We start from the raw sequence: 20,425 nt of genomic DNA, 5'->3' as shown, positions 1-20,425 counted from the left end.
ATGTGACAGAGCATCACCCCACCCCACCCTGCCCCTGAAGGCCCAATACCCCAAGTAATCTTCAGTAGTTTCACCCAAGCCAGAATCATGGAACCCCTGCACTTGTGAACATCTCTGGAGGTTCTGAGACATGCCTCCTTTCCCCAGGATGCCTCTAAGGTTGTTTCCTGACTTTTGCCACATACCCAAACCTGCTACTCACAGACTGAGGCCCTGTGATCTGCAATTATCATAATATCACGCTAACGGTGACTATTGATTGAGCAGCTACTTCGTGTCTGGATGATACCCAGCTTCCCAAATTCACTTCTTCAGGTAGGTATTGTAAATAAGGGTACTGGAGCTCAGAAAGGCTAAGTATTGTGCCTAGACTTTACACCTCCCTGCTGATTCACCTCCAGCCCACCTTAATCACTAGGCCACTGAAAGCCAGGCATAGAAGGTTCTATCTGCCTAGAGCCAACACTTTACAGCAGACTCAGCCCCAAGGTCTTTCCCCATTTTTAAATTTTCCTGCAACCTGATACCATCTGTCTTCTCTACCTCAGGAGGACTCTTGAAATTGCCAGGGACAGCAACCTAGTTCCAACAGGCTAAAAGAAAAAGGGAACTTTGTTGTTGTTCACATCACTAAAAAGTCTAGAGGGTGTTTCTAGTTAGTATAAAGCCTAGATGCTGGTCCTCTGGAATGTGTCACTCTGTCTCTTGATTCTGTGTGGTGTCGCCCTCAGGCAGGCTTCCCCTCATGAGGGCAAAGAAGCAGGTCTTGGTTCACATTCCTGCCAATCCTGGTAGCCCCAATGAAGAGTGCTCCTTTTCTCCATTTTCAGGGAGTTCTGCAGCTGCCATCTGCTGTGCAACAGGCACAGAGGCAAATTGTATGACTGCTATACAGTGTAGGCATCACCTGGGAACTTGCTAGAAATGCAGATTATAGGGCCCAATCCCAGACCTACTGAATCAGAAGTTCTGGGGGTGGGCCCAGCAATCTGTGTTTTAACAAACTCCCTAAGTGGTTCTGATGCACACTAAGTTTTCTAACTACTGGGTTAAGGAACAGGCGTTAGTGGGGTTACACATGTCAACAGTTAGTAGAAGAGCAAGGCACAGGTCCCCACGGAGAGACATGCTGAGGCAGGGGATTCTGTTGGACACACTGTAGGTGTATGTTCCCACCTACCTGTTTCTTTTCCTTGTAATAGGGCAAGTATAAGAACAAGTGTGAGTGCAGGCAGACCATTAGAGTGCTATGCTGGGTAGATTTGGGTACCAACTATATGGGAGTTGTCAGAAAAAGCCCACTGCCTAGCACTTGGGGACCTTTGGGACTCTTTTGAGATTGTAACTCTCCCAGCCTAGGAGAGGAAGCCAGTTGTCCTGGGGGAATCTGGGTCCAAGCACAGCTTTCACTGGGTCCAGGCAGCCCATGGTAAGATCCGGGGGTCACTGTTGGACAATGCTCTACATTGCACCACACCACATTTCTAGTAAAAGTCCTAAAAAGAGCCCTGCAGTTGAGTCTGGACCTATTTGAGCCATGCACCTGTCCTTGAACCAATCTGGAGAGCTGATAGATGAGGAACTGGATGAAGCTGACCCCTGGCTGCCTCCATCACTGCAAGCAGGTTTCCTAGCCTTATCCCTTACGGTAGTCCTAAGTGGGTCTCTGGGATAAGAATCTGGATTCCTGAGGTTTCCTGAAAATTCAGTCCTGCCCAAAGCAGAGGTGAACCCTACCTGCTGCCTTTTGTAGTCCTCACTGGTATCAATAGGCCCCCATGACCTTTCCAAGCTCATTACTTGTCCCCACCAGGACTTGATAAGGATGCCAGCAACTCTAGCCTAGCAGGGCCCTCCCATCACATGGATGTGGGCAGAGGGGCCTGGTATCCAGGAAAGAGCTGGCCTGGAGGCAAGCTGGACACCTGAATCTACAGGATAACATTGTGTGTCACTTACGTTCTCTGGGCCTCCACGTGTCCATATACAAATGGTGGATTTGACTCTATAGATGCTCTAAGGCCCTTCCTAGTTCTTTTTTTTTTTTAATAAATATTTTTTTAATTTTTATTTATTTTTCAGAGAGACAGACAGACAGAGCATGAGTGGGGGAGGGGAAGATAGAGAGGGAGATACAGAATGTGAAGCAGGCTCCAGGCTCTGAGCTGTCAGCACAGAGCCCAACGCGGGGCTCGAACTCACATACCACGAGATCATAACCTGAGCTAAAGTCGGACGCTTAACCAACTGAGCCATCCAGGCGCCCCTAGCCCTTCCTAGTTCTAAGATCCTATTATTTTTAAAGCACTGTCTAATTTTCCAAGTATTCTAAATTCTCTGCCCTCAAAAACAGCTCCCTCACACCCACTGTACTTGACACAGCACTTTAAAACTTGACATGAAACTTTCCATACATGTTACATCATTTGTCCTCAAAACAGCCACATGAGGCAGATAGGTCTATCCCTGCCTCAAGTAACATAGGGGTTAACAGCAGACCCATGTCTCCTCCTTTCAAAGACCATCCCACTGCTCCACAACCCCTGCCCCCCTGCCCCCCCCCCCCCCCCCCCCCCGCCCAAGGGCCTTAACCTCCTTTTTACCTTTCCTGGGGAAAAAAACTTCCAGCCATGGCCAGGCTGGAGATACTACAAAACCCTTAGCCAATTCCTTCTTTAACCCATGAAGCTTTGATGGTAGAGCCCAGACATCAGGAGTGGGGCATGGGGACACATCTTTCATTTTGGGTACCTGGTCAGTGTCATACATGTGACAGATTAGCAGACCTGAGATCAGAGGTAAGGCTGAAACCAGATGTGAAAGGAGAGGGTTGTTTTATGGTTTCAGGTTTTGTTTTTTTTTATACAGTCTAGTTTTATTGAGTTTACCTGAGGCCATTCCCACATGCTTCTACACACAAGTATACAAACATTTATATCTTAACAAATGAAAATGTTGAAAGACACATTATACCACAGTGTAGTGTTTTTTTTAAGAACTGACAGGACATCTCCAAAGAGGAAAGGGGGGAGGTGGGGTGAGGGGAAGTCCTGAATAACAGAAACCAGATCTCAAAGGGGATGGGAGGTAGGGGACTGCATGGGATCTCCCAGGAGGGAACATCTGGAAAGGTATTTCCTATGTCTAGAAGGAGACAGACTTGAGGGATGGGAGTGAGCTTACACACAGGCAGGGGCCTCTTGGAGCAGAGCAACTGCCATATGACCTAGAGTGTTTAACCTTCCTGGCTCAGATAACAGTGGCCTAACCCCTCTTTTCCACTAAGAAGTTATTGTCCCAAAGACTACCATGGCAGAGCTGCTGAGGTGGGTGCTGTAGGCAGTACTTTCTGGTGGAAGTCTTGCCATTAGGTGACCCTCGTAAACCTGAGCCTGTGGGTATGGATTAGGCTTGGATTGGGGACTCAGAATCCTACCCAGTACAAAAGCCAGCTCACTCTCGTGGCCCTTCTCAGAGCCTGTTTCCTGATCTGAAAAACAGGAATTCAAGTCCCTCCCAGGTTATCATGAGGAATAAATAAGCACTTACAGAGCACAATGCCTGACACACAATTAGGTATGCAAGAGACAGTGGTGGGCATGGTAACGGGATCTGTTTTGACCACTGGTATCATGATCAGTTGAGAAGTGGGTCCTATATCATTTGTTATTGGTAATTGTTGAAGTACCAAAATTTGTACAGTTATTTACGGTGGAATCGCATCATATATGCAAGTAACTTATTGTTACATCATCTTGGGTCAGGCTGCTTGGCCCCTCTGAACCTCTGTCCTCATTAGTAACATGGGAAATAATACCACCTCATAGCCAGAGGCCAAAAATACAAAAATGAACAAACCATATTTGTGGAATGTTCAGTCAAATAGGGACATTTCGGGAGTCTGTGCAGCTCAAGGATTAAAACCAGGTCTCATCTTAGTGTTTGAGGCCTATTCTGCCTGTCCCCCAGGCCATCTTTCTAGCCCCTTACCTCATATCTCCCACTATAGTATAGCCAGACAACTCTTCCCTACCCCATCCCCACAACTCACTCTTGCTTAAGCTGTTCTTCTGCCTAGAATGCCCTCACCTTCAATTCCTCCAGTTAAAAATCATCAGTTCTTTCAAAATCCATTTCAAGCATCACCTCTTCTCTGCTGCCTTTCTCCTACTGCTGCCAGAGACTGAATTCTAAAGCTGGGCAGAGAAAAAGAAGTGCCAGGAGATGGCAAAACTCTCTTGTGTGTGCATTCTCCCTCTACCTCGAGATCCCAAAAGGCTAGGGTCAGGTCTCAAACATCCCAGTATCCACAGCAGGCCCTCCATCCAGTGGATGAACCTGAGAATAGTCTCCAGTTACCCTTTCCAGGTGGGTTCTTATTTTGCTTTGATTTCCAAGACCAGCACAGAGTTTAATATATGAACACTTAGGCAAATAGGAAGAAGTTCAATTTCCTTTAAGTGGCCTCTTACAAATTTTAGGAAAGACACTTAACCTCTATGAGTCTTCACTCTTATCCATAAGATTAGGATAACATTATTACTAAGCTTGTTGTGAGAATAAAGAAAATCAACTACAAAATACCCAGCATCCAGTAGGTACTCAATAAATAATAGTCCCTCCCCCACCTACACACACAGGAGACAGGAGAGGAGAACTGGATCAACCCAAAGTGTAAATGGGGAGAAAAGGAAATATGAATTGGAACAGAAAAATATAAGATAGAGGAAAAAATATGAATAGAGATTATAATAAATATAAGTGGGCTAAATTCACCTATTAAATGATAGTCTTTAGGTTAAAAAAACAGGCTTTTAATAAGAGACATACCTGAAGAGACAGAGTTCTCTCTTCACTTTACTCATTCTTCCAAGCCCAAGAGTTTATCTGCAGCCGTTATCACCCTACACTGCAGAACAACCCCTCGCCTTCATCAGCACAGAACTATTATTACTCCTTACTCATGCCATATATTGTTGGCTGTGGATTACCTATATAATAAAGACTCAAAATTCTTTTAGGCACCAAATTTTTAATTTACCCACTTTCTTGCTCTCTTTTAACATTATAAACATTAATTAAACATTATAAACCAAATTAATATTTTTGATCCAGGGTTGTGATAGGAGCCATCATGTTACAAAGAGGTGGCAGATCTCTGCCTGCTTTTATGATTCTCTGGCCTCTCTCAACTTCTGGCTGTCACATCTCTTGTCCTTTTTTGGTTTTCCTATAACACTATATTCTAACCTCTGTAAAATAGGAACTGAAAGTACTGACCTCACTGTTCTGAGAAACCTCTTAAACAATAGAATGTCCAGCACTAAGCCAGGCTCTCAGGGACAAACTCCCAAGAGTTCCTCCCTGCCCTTTGATATAGTTCATTCTCATCAGTCATGGGCTGAGGAACCAGTGAACCAGTAAATTAGAACATGAATATAAAGGCCATAGGTCAGGGGAGGGCCTAGATGGAAAAGTGCATGGGTTTTGTGACTACCACTGCCAACTTCTAACCTAAGTAAGGACTGACTGAGTGAGCAGTTCCAAAACCCCTCTGCTCATGGCTCCCTACGGTTATCTCCTGTGTACCTCTATCATGACCAGGGCTTCAGAAGGGGCTTCTCAATTCACGATGCCACACTTGAAGCAGTATGCGAGATGCAGCAGCAGAGGTTAAAGACTGAGTGACCAGCCCCAGGAAGTCAATGGGGGACATTAGCAAACCTATTTCAAAGTTGGTGCCATTTGCTCTTGATGAAGAGAAGTGGAACCCCAGCAAGGCCAGCACCTTATAGCGAGCAACTATAAGGCAAACTACAGCCTGGTTCTCAGTAGCGGTAATGATCAGGCTTGAAAGGGCCATCACGGGACAAGCCTAGGTACTTGGCCTGCTTCTCAGTCAGCTTGGTCAGCTTCACATTCAGCTTACCCAGGTGGGCTTCAGCTACTGCTTCATCCAGCTGGAGAAAAACACAGGGAAGACCTAGAATCAGTGCCATGCTGTGCGACCCCGTACCTGCATCCAGCTACCAATAGAGACAAGAAGTATTCTGTGGGAGTTATCTGTCATATGTGTTACAAATACTACCTCATTCTATCCTCACAGCCAGTTCAGCGGATGTGTTGTTTCTGGCTGCCCGGCTCCCTTTACTCAAGAGGGAACCATGCTACATACTCCCCTCCAACTATCCCTGGTTGGACCATCAACTACATCTCTTTCCTCACCCTCCACCAACACAAGCAACTAACCAAATGCTCCTCTGGAATATATCTATGGACAGAACATATATTCTATGACAGGTAGAGACAAGGACTGTTCAATTCCTAAAAAGGGAGGGAATCTTAAACAGTGAGAATATCAGTCTCGGCTCACCAGTGGCAAGTCTATTTGACAGATGAAGTGAATGTAAAGAAGAAAACAGTCAAGGCAAAGAGAAAGACGAATCCCTGGATCCAGTGTCTGAATCTTAGACTCCTCTGTTACATAGCCAAGACTTCCTTTTTAGATTAAAATGGTTGTGACTGTTTTAAAATATATCCTTAAGTTCTTTGTCCATAAATTCATAATATCCTTTCCATCACGAGGTAGAGCCCAATTCCTCACCCTTTGAGTGGCTTACTTCTAATGAACAGAATAAAGCAGAAATGATGTCATGGGACTTGGAGACAAGGTCCTAAAAGGCACTTGCAGCTTCCCCCTTTGCTTTCCTGTGGATCATTCACTCTAGGGGGAAGACCAGCTGCCATCTCATCACGACACTTAAGCAACCCTATGCAGATAGACCCATGTGGTGAGGAATTGAGACCTGCCAACATGGACATGAAGTGGATCTTCCAACCCAGTCAAACCTTCAGATGACGACAGCGACTCACTGGGAGTCATACCCTGCTTTGGGCCTCAGTTTCCTCCTCTGTTAAATGTAGAGAATGATTTCTGCCCTGTGGAGGACACTGTGAGGACCTCTAAGAGGGTAGAGATGCAAACCCACCTTCTTGGGCAAGAAGTGGACCCCAACAGGGTACTTGTCAGGGTGAGTCCACAACTCTATCTGTGCCAGCACCTGGTTGGTGAATGAGTTGCTCATCACAAAGCTGGGGTGGCCCATGGCACAGCCCAGGTTGACCAGCCGGCCTTCAGCCAACAGGATGACACGGCGCCCATTTTTCAGCCAGTAGCGATCCACCTGCAAGTGGGCAAAGCAGCAGTGAGGGTTGGTAGGGCACTGTTGCCAATGTCCACCACTGCCTTATCCTACCCTGTTGTTCAGAAAGGCCTTCCTGCCTCCAATAGTGTCTGTGAAGGGCCTGGACTGTCCTAGAACAACCTCCAGCAAGTGGGTGGCACTCATAATTAATAAGAGCTAATATTTATTAAGCAACTCTGAGCTAGAGATCTCATGGGTCTGCTGTGAGAATTTAATGAGCTGAACAAGTAAAGTACTTGACATATGGCTTGGCAGATAGTAAGCACTTGGTAAGTATTAGCTAATAATTATCATTAATTCCACAGGCTAAGAACATACACAAACTATATGTGTGTGTGTGTGTGTGTGTGTGTGTGTGTGTGTGTACTTATCACATCTGATTCTAATAACAACCCTATAAGTACTATTATTATCCCCATTTCACAGATAGAGAAACTGAAGTTAAACTAAAGAAGTTAAGAGAAACTAAAGGATTAAGTTGTGGAGCACCTTGGTGGCTCAGTTGGTTAGCATCCATCCGACTCTTGATTTCAGCTCAGATCATGATATCACAGGTCATGAGATTGAGCCCCTACACTAGGCTCAGTGCTGACAGTGCAGAGCCTGCTTGGGATTCTCTCTCCCCCTCCCCCACTCGTGTGAGTGCATGTGTGTGCATGTGCATGTGAGTGCTCTCTCAAAATAAATAAACTTTTAAAAAATCAATAAATAAAGGGTTAAGTTGCTGCAGTTTGAGCCTGGACATTTTGAGGACAGATCCCATGTTCTCGACCACCATGCTAAATAAAAGTTGAATGGAGTGGTGCTCAACATTGGCTGCCCAGCAGAATCATCTTGGGTGCTTTAAAAAATGGGGATGTCTTGGTGTCACCCTAAGATTTTAAGTGGCCCTGAAACCGGGCTCTCTTCCTCCCTCATCCCACTGCCCAGGTTGCCACAGCCTGCTCATCTACCCTTCTTGGTGACTAGCCCACAGTCATGTCCCCCACAGTCTCCCATCTGCCCACCCTGCTAAGGCTTCTCACCTGGGGCTTGATGTTCACCTTCTCCACAGCATTTTCGTTCAGCCACTTGACATCAATCTCTACATCAAAGTGTCCGATGTTACACACAATGGCATCATCTTTCATCTGCTCAAAGTGCCTATTGGGGAGTGCCAACCCATGGAAGACCGTCAGGGACAAAGAGCAGCCCTAAGCCTCCTTTGCTCCCTGAGATCCCCAACCTGGCACCTACCGGCCAAGGATGATGTCAGTACAGCCCGTGGTGGTGACAAATATGTTGCCCTCCTGACAAGCCTCATCCATAGTGGTCACCTCATAGCCTGTGCAGAGACGGTGTCCACGGGTCATCCAGGGTGGCCCTGACCCTCCTCTGGCCCCAGTGGCTGACAGCCAACCCTCGCCCTGTCATACCCTCCATGGCAGCCTGCAGTGCATTGATGGGGTCGATCTCCGTGATGATGACGCGGGCCCCAAAACCCCTCAGGGCCTGGGCACAACCTTTGCCCACATCGCCATAGCCGGCTACCACTGCCACCTTGCCTGCAATCATCACATCTGTGGCCCGCTTGATGCCATCTATAAGAGACTCCCGGCAGCCATACAGGTTGTCAAACTTGCTCTGAAAGAAGAGGGGCAAAGGGGTGATGGGGGCAGGCAAGGCCCCTGGGCCTCAGACCTACTCTCAGCATCCTGGCCTAGTGGGTCTTGGACTGATCACTTTTTCCCACCAGCTAATGCACTCATATGCCCCTTGCTCTGATTAGCCCAAGACGTTCTCCCTAGCCTATGCCAGTCTAGAAGGCTTCCTAAGGATCAACTGCTAGGAGAGACTTGCTTAGAACCTGCTTCACTTTCAAGCTCTTGGTGCCCAGCCCTAAAACTCACTGTACAGTTCTTTCCCTCTTTAATGGACTTATTACCCTCAGTTATAACTCCCTTACCCCCCTCAAATGAAGGCTAAGTCCCTAGCCTGCAGCCTTCCCAGGGACCTTTCTTCAGAGGCTACTAAGCTGCAATGGGAACCAACAGCTGAACACGACACTGACGCACGGACTCACCTTGGTGACAGAGTCATTGACGTTGATGGCAGGCACCTTCAACTTCCCGTTAGCCACCATCTTGTATAGGTTGTGGACCCCTGTTGTGGTCTCTTCAGAAATGCCTCGGATGCCTGAAAAAGAACGGAGGGAATGAGCCCAAGGCCAGGAAGGGACTTCCCAAGGGATCAACGGGGTGCCTCTGGGATGAGGCCACAAGAGCCTCAGAAAACCCACACCTCAACTCACCCAAATTCCTCATCTTTACCCCCCAAAGCTGCTCCTCTTTCTGAGTTCCCATTTCCATGACTGATACCATAGTCACCCAATCCTCCAGACTAGCAGGCAAGAAGAGCCACCACCATCATCAGGCCAAAGGATTCCATCTCCCAGCAATCCCAAGCTTTCCATTCCTGCTGCCACTGCCCTAGTCCCCACCACCATCATCTCTTGCATGGTCTCCCAGCCATGACCCATTTTCTACACGGGCCAGCAGTCATTTTTAACGTATATATTTTCAGAGAAATCTTTTAAATACCATCCACTCACTTCTCTTTGCTCTCAGGATCAAGCCCAACTCTTCTCTCTTGGTCTGTTGAATCTGATTAAAGTTCCAGCCACATCCTGCAACTCTACCCAGTGAAGGAAGCTGCCATGCTGACTTCCTTTCTGTTTCCTGAATAGTCCATCCTTTCCTGCCTCAGGGCCTTTGCACTCACTACCTCCTCTACATTCCTCCCCACACTGCTTTTAGCAAAACTGACTCCTTCCCAGTTGTTCCCCGCCCTGGCCTATGCTTGCCCTTGAACCAGACCTTAGCCAGGCCTCCCCTCACCCCCCGCCCCACCCCACCCACCACCACCTAGCCCCACACCATCAGAAATCAGGAGGCCAGGCCCCAGCATGTCTGCAGGAGCCTGCCATCCTCCCATCTTCCACAGAATCTGCTGCTCGAGGCAGTAGGGAGTCCTGCCAGCCCTGCTGCTTTCGCATAGGCAAGAACCACCAACACCCTGCCCACCCACCTGCCGCACTTACCTGACAGGAGCTGTGGGTACTTGGTGTGAATGAGGTTCGTGAGGTCACCTCCATCATCCAGAATCATGTTGAGGGGCCCGTCCTTGAAGTACAGCGTCTGCTCAATGCACCACAGGTACTCCTCATCTGTTTCACCCTTCCAAGCGTACACTGGAGTTTGAGTGGCACAGCACATCAGGGCCTGGCCTTCCCCACTGGTGCCTGCTCCAGGAAACCACCTGAGCAGGGCCAACGTAACCTACCTAATTCCCACCTCCAGCCCTTCTGAGGACTCAGGCAATGAAAAGAACACAACTTAGAACCAGATAGATCTGAGTGCAAATCTTGGTTCTACACTCACCAGCTGAGTGACTGAGCAAATCACTTCACCTCTGTGAGCCTCAGTTTCCTCACCTCCAATGGTACTGATTAAGTGAGATGGAGGTCAAGATATAGGTATCTGGAAATAATTATTTCCCTCCTTACCACTTTCTGTCTGGGCCTCAGCAACTGGGACCTCAACCTAGTGACCAGGGCTCCCACCCACAATGCCTACTGCTGGGATAAAGGTGCTACAGCGTTACTGACCCACACTCAAGTGGACCCATGAGCCAAGGTCCAAGAGTCATTCTGCACTGCCCAGCAGTCTCTGTGGTAGGTTGTCCCAGGCTAAGTCTGGCCAAAAAGTGACAAATAGCAGCTACTATGCATAGAGCACTTTCTCTGTGCCAGACATTATTCTGACTGCCTTATACACCATCTAGTTTTTCCTCACAGAAACACTCTGAGGCAGGCATTACTATCACCCATCATTTACAGCTCAGAGAGGAGCAAAGATGTGCCTAGGTCACACAGCATGGGCATTCCAGAACAGACATCGGAATCCAGGACTCCTGACTGCCAGCCTAGACTGGGACACTGGTATGGGCCTCTCAAGAATCTCCTGTGAGCAAACAACAGTGGCCAAGGAGGCCCAGATGCCACTCCCCCAGACTAAAGCAGACAATGGTCTTGAAAACAAGGCTCTTCCCAGAGAAGGGTCATGGAGCCCAAATAAGGCTGAGGAGCAGGGGAAGACATGACAGTCCAGGGTCTGGAACGGTCCTCCTCCATCCATTTCCTTCTACGTATGGCTGGTTAGAAGGAATTGTGAATGTCCTATTTAATCACCATCAGAGCTAACCACTCCCCTCCCCAAGCCCTGGCAGATGTGTGCCTGTTTCTCTAGCAGCTTGTGATAGTCTTTCCTCAGGTTCCTAGACCATCAGACCCTAGGCAATGGACCTCTGAGGCTCTTTTTCTACCCAGTATCCCTCCCTGATTCTTTTGGAAATAGACCTACATCTTTCCTTTAAGGAACTTCCTCTCTGTAACATCGTGTGGTTCCCAACCATAAGATCCCACCCTTCCAGGTTACATGATTTGAGATGGGCCAGTAAGTGCATTCCATAGGATTTTAGATGATAGTGGGACAAAACAACTCTTTCCTTAAATCACTAGACTAGAATTCTACGACCATGACTTCTCTCCCCTGCCATGGGAAAACCTGCCACAGTAGGAGTCAGTGAACCAAACAGGGAGAAGCAGAGCCCCTTCATGCATTCTCACAACCCCTAGCAACAAACAAGACTCACCAGGAATGCCAGCCTTGGCAATGGCAGCCGCCGCATGGTCCTGGGTAGAGAAGATGTTGCAGCTGGACCACTGCACCTACAACAGCCAACAAGACAGGGCCGCTGGTCACAGACAGCTCAGAAGTACTGGGATCACGGGACAGGGATAAAGCAAAGCCGTGGACAGAGAAGGGAGAGGCTCAGGATCTAGTCCCAGCTGACTCTTCAACCATAGGCTAGGGACAACTGATGAGTAGATGGGAGACAGAGCATTGACAAGACCTGATTTAGGCTTTAAAACATCACGTGGTACTGTGTGGAGGGTAAATGGCTCCACCGGGAAGCAAGGAGACAAGTGAAAAAGCTGCTGTAAGAATTCAGCAAGAAACACAATGGTAGCAGTAGAGGAGAAGGTGGGTACATTCTGAAGGTTGAGAGGACAGAATTTGCTGCAGGATTAGTTGTTGGGGTGAGAGAGAAAGAGGAGTCAGGGATGATCCCAGGTTCTAGAAGGCTGGTGTTTCCATTTACTTACATGAGGAAGACTGAAGGAAGAAGAGGGGAATAGGAAATCATGAGTGTGGCCATGTTGAGGTTCAGAAGTCTACTAGATCTCTAAGTGGAGAGGACTGACACATCAGCTGCCGGATATAGAAGTCTGGAGTTTCAGGGAGAAGTCCAGGCTAACACATATATTTGGGAGTCAGCACCATACAGACAGTATCTAAGGCCACAAAATCACATCACTGGGTGTGAATGTTGAAATAAGAGGTCCAAGGAATGAGCCTTGGTGTACTCAGTTGGTTTTGGCTGCTCTTCCCTGCCCCATCTTGGGAAACCATCTTACTCCAAAACTCCCAGACAGATTGGAAGAGCTGCCAGCTGTTGGTACTTATAACCCAGGCTGAAACAATCAGAGCACACCATCCTGCTGGCACCATGTTTGGTCCATGGCAGGCACATGACCCTGGGAGGGCCAATGAGAACCAGTCCTTAGATGACTCAGTAGGCCCTTGGTGTTGAGTTTTTCCTACCAGAGCTCCTCGATCAGGAAGATGTGAATTGAGGGAACTCAGAAACTATCTTCCCAGTCAGGGAGGAAATATGCATAACAATAGTCACCACAAAGGGTGGTGGCACTGTGACAAGCTTGGAGCCTCTGCCAACCGGAAGGGACATCACATTGGACTTCCCCTGCCCCCACACCAGAAATGCCAAGGGACTCACCTCAGCACCCAGAGCTACAAGGGTCTCAATGAGGACAGCTGTCTCCACAGTCATGTGTAGACAGCCAGCGATGCGGGCGCCCTTCAGCGGCTTGGAGGCTGAGTACATCTCCCTCATACGCATCAGACCCGGCATTTCATTCTCCGCGATGTCCAGGGCCTTGCGTCCCCAGGCGGCCAGGCTGATGTCGGCTGCAGGGCCAAGGTGGACGGGATTTCCATGAGCCGCCTCATCCCACCAACCACAAAGCACCACCACTCTCACTTATCCACTTGTGGACACAAAACACTAAATTAGGCAGCTCACAGCCTTGTGAGAGAACACATTTAATCAAAGAATCACACAGGTATGTGAAAATTACAAGGCAGGTAAGTGTCCCTTAAAAATTAGCTATCGGGGTGCCTGGGTGGCGCAGTTGGTTGAGCGTCTGACTTCAGCTCAGGTCATGATCTCACGGTTCAGGAGTTCCAGCCCCATGTCGGACTCTGTGCTGACAGCTCGAGCCTGGAGCCTGCTTTGGATTCTGTGTCTCCCTCTCTCTCTGTTCCTCCCCGGCTCGCACTCTCTCTCTCTCTCTCCCTCTCTCAAAAATAAATAAAGATTTAAAAAAAATTTTTTTTAATTAGCTATCAACCTATACGTACCTCCCACTACCCTTTCTGCTGCCACCTACCAACCTCCTCATTTCCTAAAGACTGTAGCTCCTTGTGCTCCATCTTCCAAGTCATCATTCTCAGTGACTTCCTCCAACGCCTTGGGCTCAACACATTTGCTTCATTTCCTTGACCATATGAAAATGCTGTTTCCCCAAGACTGATTTCTTTCCACTTGGAGGAAACTCACCTGTGTAACTAACACTCTTGGCCTCTCTGCCCTAAGGGAAGCAGAGTGCCTTGTCTGATTGGTAAACTTGAGAGGAACAAAGGGCATGCTCAGTTCAGCTCTCCCTTCTTCTGCAAGCAAGCAGCAGCCAGCCAGCCTACAGGAAGCAGTTTTTCCATACCTACCTAAGCTCACCTTGCCTGTACCTGGAGAGTAACTACTGAATTTGGCCTTTTGTTAGCAGGATCATCGGACTTCAACCCTAATCTACACCCTCTGGCTTTGATGCTATTAGTTATGAGGGTTAAGTTTTGGCTTCTATCTGCCACCCCAAATGTTTCAAATTTGTCCAAATTCTCAGACAGGAAGAAGGATACTATAATGCTCTCTCACCATCTCAATACTCTCCTAATAATCTCACCCTCTTTCTCTCCCAGCCACACCAACCCATTCTGTAGGTCAGTGGTTGCAAACTTCCCCGATACAGTCATCAGGCATACTTGTAACATCTCCCTGAGGAAAAAAGATTCAATAGGTCTAGGAAGAGAGCTGGGACTCCTGGTGATTTTTATTATTAGGGAAATTCGGATCCTGCCAATCGCCCAAAGAGGTGGTGGGTGGAGGGAAAGGACTGTAGAGAATTTCATAACAAATAATAAAACTAAAACAGTCTGCCCCCTACTGTATAACTACTGTGCATTCAGAGATGAAATATTCCTCCCCCATGGGAGGGACTTACTCCCACAGTGACTCAACACACAACCCCCTTCCCCTATCACCCTCTGGCCCCACCCCCACCCATCCACCTTGGCAGGCCATTACCAATGCTACTCTCCTTTGAAAACCTTGATTTCAAGCAAACAACTCTGGCCATGTCCCATCTTTCCAATCCTCTCTCCCTCTGGAGCTCTAACTCCAATAAGAGTACAGTCAGTCAGGTCAGAACCTCTAATGCATTAATCCTACCAATTTCCAGAGTCCCTCACCACACCACCTTCCTATTCTCAACTTCTTCCACAGGTTCAGATTCCACTGTCTCCTCTGAGAACTCCTTGGCAAAACTCCCACCCTGGTTAAACCCAACCTTCCACTGCACCCAAGCCAGAGAGTCCAGCAGGAGGAAAATCACCATATGAAGACCATAAGTCTCACGGGGACACTCCGCAATCCTAACACATTTTCATAGTAAATTCACTCTTCTTTTCCATTCTGTCCAAACCTCTAATGCCTCTCATCAACTAATGACCTCACTTCACAATTCACTGAGAAGAATTCAGAGCTATGCCATGTTTCCTCCATGGAATCCATTGGTCCTCATCTGTAGCTACACACCAAGCATTCTTTTGGTACAAGAGAGTGGTCTCTGCTAGGTGGGGCTTGATCCCATGTACTCTCACCTCCTTGCAGAACTCACTACTCCAGTGAACTGTTCTTCCCAAGGTCGCCCAAAACTGGCCTAATCCTACATCTAATGGTCGACTATCTATGTTCACGTGTCTCCCTGAAGCACTGCTCCCATGAATTTTGCCCCCCTTCTGAAATCCTGTCTTTTCTTGGCTTCTATGCCTATCCTTCTGTGGTTTTCTTCCTGCCTTCCAGGCTCCTTTTCCTATAACTCACTGTAATGTTTCCAAGCCCTCAGGGCTCCATCATCTCCCTCTTTCCAGAAGAGCATTACATTACAGGCTTTAAATACCTTCCCTACAGCAATGGCTCCTACCCAAACTTCAAGCCCAAACTTCTCCCCTGAATTTAGGACTCCTATAATCCAACTTATCTACTCACCATCTCTACTTGGATGACCAGCTATATGTATTATGTGTTGGGTTTGAGCCCCTGGGACTCCCGGTCCTCCTTCCCAAACTTTTACTCCCCCAACCTTCCCATTTTAGGAAATGAAACCACCATTCAACCAGCCACCCCAGACAAAACCTTAAGATTTCTTGATTCCTCTTTTCCCCTTTCGCCCCCTTCCAACCCATCTGCAACGTCCCAACACATCTTGCCACGTTGGATCACTGAAGCAGCCTCTTCACTGGTCTCCCTGCTCCCACATGCTATTCTTCCCACAGAAGCCAGAGGAAGAAGCGTTTTAAAATTTAAGTTACATCACCTCCACTCTTCTGCTTAAGTAAAAAACAAATCTCCACTGGTTTGCCCTTACTTTTGAATAAAATCCTAACTACTCACTGCCCACCCTTCTCCCCCACCTCTCCACCCTTTTTCTCCTCACCAGCTGCTCAACCACACGGCCTTCCTTCAGAGAAGCTAAATTCATTCCCACTTAAGGGCTTTAATCCAAGCAATTCTCTTAGCTTGGAAGGCTCTTCCCCAAGCACCTGATATAGTATCTGGCACAGAATAGATATTCAACAAAAACCTAGAAACAACAAAGAACTTGGTGTATATATTCTTGCTGGAGGAACAGAGAGTGCACCAGGGTGACTCTACTGGTAGAGTGAGTAAGAGGATGAGTCAGGATTTTAGTCCCAGTGAGGTGGGAAGCTCCAAAGTTTTAAGGGGAGTATCATGACCAGATCTGTCTTTTGAAAAGACCCCTTTGGTTGCTGCATGTGTCTATGGAGCAAGAGACCAGAGAGGGAGGAGGAAGACTAGAACTGGGGAGGTGGCCATGCAGACAGATAAATGTGCAGATCTCACAAAACGGAGAAAATAGCATGACATTATCCAGATCCATGTCTGTCCTATACTTATCCTCTAGTCACCTTTCTATCACCAGAGCTCAGCAGGGCCTGGCACAGAGAAAAGCAAACATCTACTAACCATTCCTGGTTGTTAAAAAGGAATGAGAGGGGGGTCCATGAAAGGGGCTGGCACAAGACAGGGGTGGCAAGAAACAAAACAAATGGGAACCCAGTATTTGCACCTACCTATGAAGAAAGAGCCCAGAGAGGGGTTTACCCCAGGTTCCACAGCCAGTCAATGGCAGAGGTGGGGGTGGTGGCCAGGCAGAGGTGTCAGAGCTACAGACAGAGGCCCTTCTCAAGGATCAAAGATCATGGGAGGGGCCCAGCAATAGCAGACAATAGGCTTTGTCCTATCCTGCTAAGCTCCATCCCCTCAGCCACCACAGGTTCCTCCAGCTAAAAATAACTCCTTCACTTGCCCTCATGACAGGCTTGCCAGCCCCTGAGTTTTCCATAGATCCTTCAACTCCAAGGGCACGGAGGAGGGTCTAGTGTTCCAAGTTCTGGGGTTTTTTGGTGCCCAGGTTGCTAAGGAATTATAGAAGTTGAAGGAGCACCTATCTAGGGCAAACCAAGAGGAAGAGCCAATACCCTTTCTGAGCCTGTTTCTTCATCTGTAAAATGGAAATAATAATCTCTAACCTTGCTATGAGCCCTGAGGATTAAAGATGTGATGTGGGGAGTACCTGGGTAGATCAGTAGGTTAAGCATCTGACTCTTGATTTCAGCTTGGGTCACGATCTCACGGTTCATGAGTTCAAGCCCTGCATGGGGCTCTGTGCTGGCAGTGTGGAGCCTGCTTAGGATTCTTTCTCCCCCTCTCTGCACCCCCCTGCTCATGTTCTCTCTCTCAAAGTAAATAAACTTAAAAAAGGAAAAAAAAAAAAAAAAAGATGTGATATGGGCAAGGTCTGGCATAAAATGCCTTTCCTGATGGCAGCTTCCTTCCTCCAATTCTATCCACCCAACTCCCCTACTTCCAAATGCAGCCTTACCTCCTCCCACATAACCCAATGCCCTCAACGCTGACCGGCTGATCTCTCCACAGTATGAGGAGCCCACATTCTAGCTCAGGCACTGATGTGCCCTTGACTTAACCTTTCTGTACTTCAGTTTCATGGGAACAATGGTCTATTCTGGCCACTTGATAAGCTACTATTTCTACAGAATCTTTGCAAGTCCATCCTACTAGTGCCTCAGTTTCTTTCTCTGTATAATGGGATAAAGTCCACCTCCAAAGGTTATCTTGTAAACACACAAATCAGCAGATACACTGCAAGTGCTCCATAAATACTGATGCCTTTCTCCAGGTCTAATGGTGTCTTGAATTTACTTTAAAAACTGCTAGCAGCCTGAACAAGTTTGTGCTGAGGGTTCATTAGGTTTGTTCCAGGTGTGTTCACTTATATACAGTGGTGAAAAGGTGTGCTTAGAGGCAAACAAGGCCTACATTCATATCCTGCTAGACCAACTCACAGCTGTAAGATCCTGAGCAAGGTACCTTTATTCCTGTGTCTCAGTATACTCATCGTAAAATGAGAAACAGTCCCTTCTCCAAAAAAGTCGTGAGAACAAAATGAATTAATCTACAATAAAGATAGAAGGTGGTGCCCATCCCACAGTAAACTGCCCGGTGAACATTAACTATCAGTTTAACTGATAAATTGCAAGGATTTTTCTAAGCACTCCAAGTTTTCTTAGAGATTCTCTGCACGGCTGTCACTGTCGGCCAGGAGAGTGACCCTAAAGGTTGAGTAACGAACCCAAAGTCTCCTGTGAGGGGCCTAGTGCCGTCCTCTGGCTCGCTCTCCAGGCCTCTCCTCCCACGCCTGAGGGACTCCACTGCCCTCGCCTTCCCTACAGGAGGCCCAGAGAGGGGTGGGCACTTGTCCGGGTCCACCCAGCTGCCAGGATCGTGGCCTCCTGGAGTAGGTCCCAGCAGGTGCCAAAGGTCCCAGGCCGTGGCCAGGTGCGCGGTCCCCGCCAGTCCCAGGCTCTTCCAAGCGCAACACGCCGCCAGTTGGCGGCTCCGCAGCCCGCGCTGCTGCACCGGGCCTCGCGCGGCACGCCGGGACTTGCAGTCCGTGGCCGCCTCTGACTACCGCCTCGCTGGGACGTGAGAACTCCAGCCCCCAGGTGGCCTCGCGCGACCACGATCGCGCCGAGCCAGCGATTCAAGGGGTCCTGAGAGCCCCGCGTCGGCCCCGCGGCCGCCTCCCCAACAGGCCCCCAGCGGGCGCGGAGTCGATCCGGCCGGCTGCACTCCTGGAAACTCACCGACTTTGTAGGGCAGTTTGTCTGACATGCTGACAGTGCTTCCGCACAGTATGGTGAACACGGGCGAAAGGGGCCAGGCCTGGGGCTACAGACTCGCACAGGAAGGGCGGCGCTGAGCAGGGACCTGTGTGTGGCGCCGGCGCCTTTAAATATCTTCCTCTAGTTTGCATATTCAGGATCCCGCTAGAGCTGAGTGGTCCGGGGCGGGGCCCAACGCAAGGGGGCGGGGCCGGGACCGGAACAGACTTCGATCCCTGCTAGGGAGAAAAACCGTTTTTTGTCCACGCTGGGTTTGGAAGGGAGCTCAGGGAGAGGCCTGAGAGCAAACCTGAGGCCGTTCTTTCTTTCATTCGTTCAGCTTGGAAATCCGAAGTCAAAACTGAATGGAACTGCCGTTCTAACCAGTTCACTTACCTGAGCCGCAATTTTCTCTTTAGTAAAATGGGCCAAATGACACCACATGGATTATACGTAACGTTGCAATATGTCAAGTACCTAGCACACCCCAGATCTTCCACCCTGCTCCCCTCCAGGTAACCACTATCCTTAGTTTAGGTAAACTTGTATGCATTTTAGTACTTTAACTACATATGTGTAAATCAAACGTTTCATAGAATTCTTTCTGTATTTGACTTTTATATAAATGGTACCATACTGTACTTAGCCTTCTGCAACTTGCTTTTTTCTGTCAATACTATGTTTGTACAAGTCACGTATATAGCTTAAATGTATTTATTTTTGCTTTTGCTGCCGGATATTATTTCGTTGTACACATGACATGATTAATTTATCTGTTCTATTTGCTCAAGTTATATACAGTCTATCGCTATTGCATACATACTGGAGCAATGGACGTTTCTGTACTTGTTTCTTAGTGCACATGTGTGGGTGTCTCTGGCGCAGAAATGCACCTAGAGCTGGAGTTTATGGGCTGACACATTAGTAACTTTCCTAGATATTGCCAAATTGCTTTCCAAGGTAGTTTCACCGTTTACCCTCCCACTGGCAGTATCTTGAGAGGGCCTGTTTTTCCACATCTCTGTCGTCACTTGTCAGCCTAACAAATTTGTGTTGACCTGATGGGTGTGAAAATGTATCTACTTGTGATTTTAACTGGCCACCTGAAAACCCTTTCACATCTTTCAAGGAACCCCGCCCCCCCCCCCCCCCCACTCCATTCCCCAGCTGCTATCCATTTTCTTTCTCCCCTTCTCAAACTTTTTCAGAGTTGCCCCTTTCTGGATCTGCACTTCCACACCTCCCACTCATTTCTCAGGTGTGTGGCCTCTACCCCCAGGCCTCTGCTGAAAGTTCTGCAGCTAAGGGCATCAGGGATCCTAGCTGAATCCAACAGATGCGCCTCAGCCTGCATTCCCAGCTCCTAGCGACACACACAACATGCCCTCGGTTTCCACTTTCCTGTCTCTCCTCCCAGTAGTTATTCTTGTTCACTTAGTTCCTTCTCTGACCTTAGCAACTTCCTTCTTCTCTAGTGCTCTCAAGGGCTGATGTTCC

The 20,425-nt window shown here is 48.1% G+C and overlaps 1 protein-coding gene across 2 annotated transcripts; it reads right to left on the bottom strand.

Moving 5' to 3' along the window:
* Positions 1-5,012: 5,012 nt before the first annotated feature.
* Positions 5,013-19,049, bottom strand: AHCY (adenosylhomocysteinase). 2 transcript variants are annotated; one of them, XM_042980573.1, is made up of 10 exons: positions 18,911-19,049; positions 13,104-13,294; positions 11,898-11,973; positions 10,285-10,434; positions 9,268-9,380; positions 8,621-8,828; positions 8,442-8,529; positions 8,231-8,348; positions 6,990-7,184; positions 5,013-5,960 (listed from the first exon to the last, which is right to left on the bottom strand). In XM_042980573.1, exons 1-10 carry the CDS (start codon positions 18,936-18,938, stop codon positions 5,829-5,831), a joined length of 1,299 nt encoding a protein of 432 aa, XP_042836507.1. In that variant the 5' UTR covers positions 18,939-19,049; the 3' UTR covers positions 5,013-5,828. The 2 variants fall into 2 exon arrangements, with proteins under 2 accessions (XP_042836507.1, XP_042836508.1); XM_042980574.1 differs by lacking the exon at positions 18,911-19,049 and adding an exon at positions 18,397-18,617.
* Positions 19,050-20,425: the final 1,376 nt, after the last annotated feature.

This window comes from Panthera tigris, chromosome A3 (genome assembly GCF_018350195.1).
Source record: "Panthera tigris isolate Pti1 chromosome A3, P.tigris_Pti1_mat1.1, whole genome shotgun sequence".
NCBI classification, from domain to species: Eukaryota; Metazoa; Chordata; class Mammalia; order Carnivora; family Felidae; genus Panthera; species Panthera tigris.
This window is presented reverse-complemented; position numbering and strand designations above follow the sequence as displayed.

Coding starts and splice junctions, on each gene's coding strand:
- AHCY (XM_042980573.1), bottom strand. CDS start 18,938: ATGTCAGACAAACTGCCCTACAAAGTCG. Junction 9,381..10,284: donor GTACCCACAGCTCCTGTCAG/GTAAGTGCGGCA, acceptor GTTCTTTTTCAG/GCATCCGAGGCATTTCTGAA. Junction 5,961..6,989: donor TCCACTTCTTGCCCAAGAAG/GTGGGTTTGCAT, acceptor GTTTTTCTCCAG/CTGGATGAAGCAGTAGCTGA.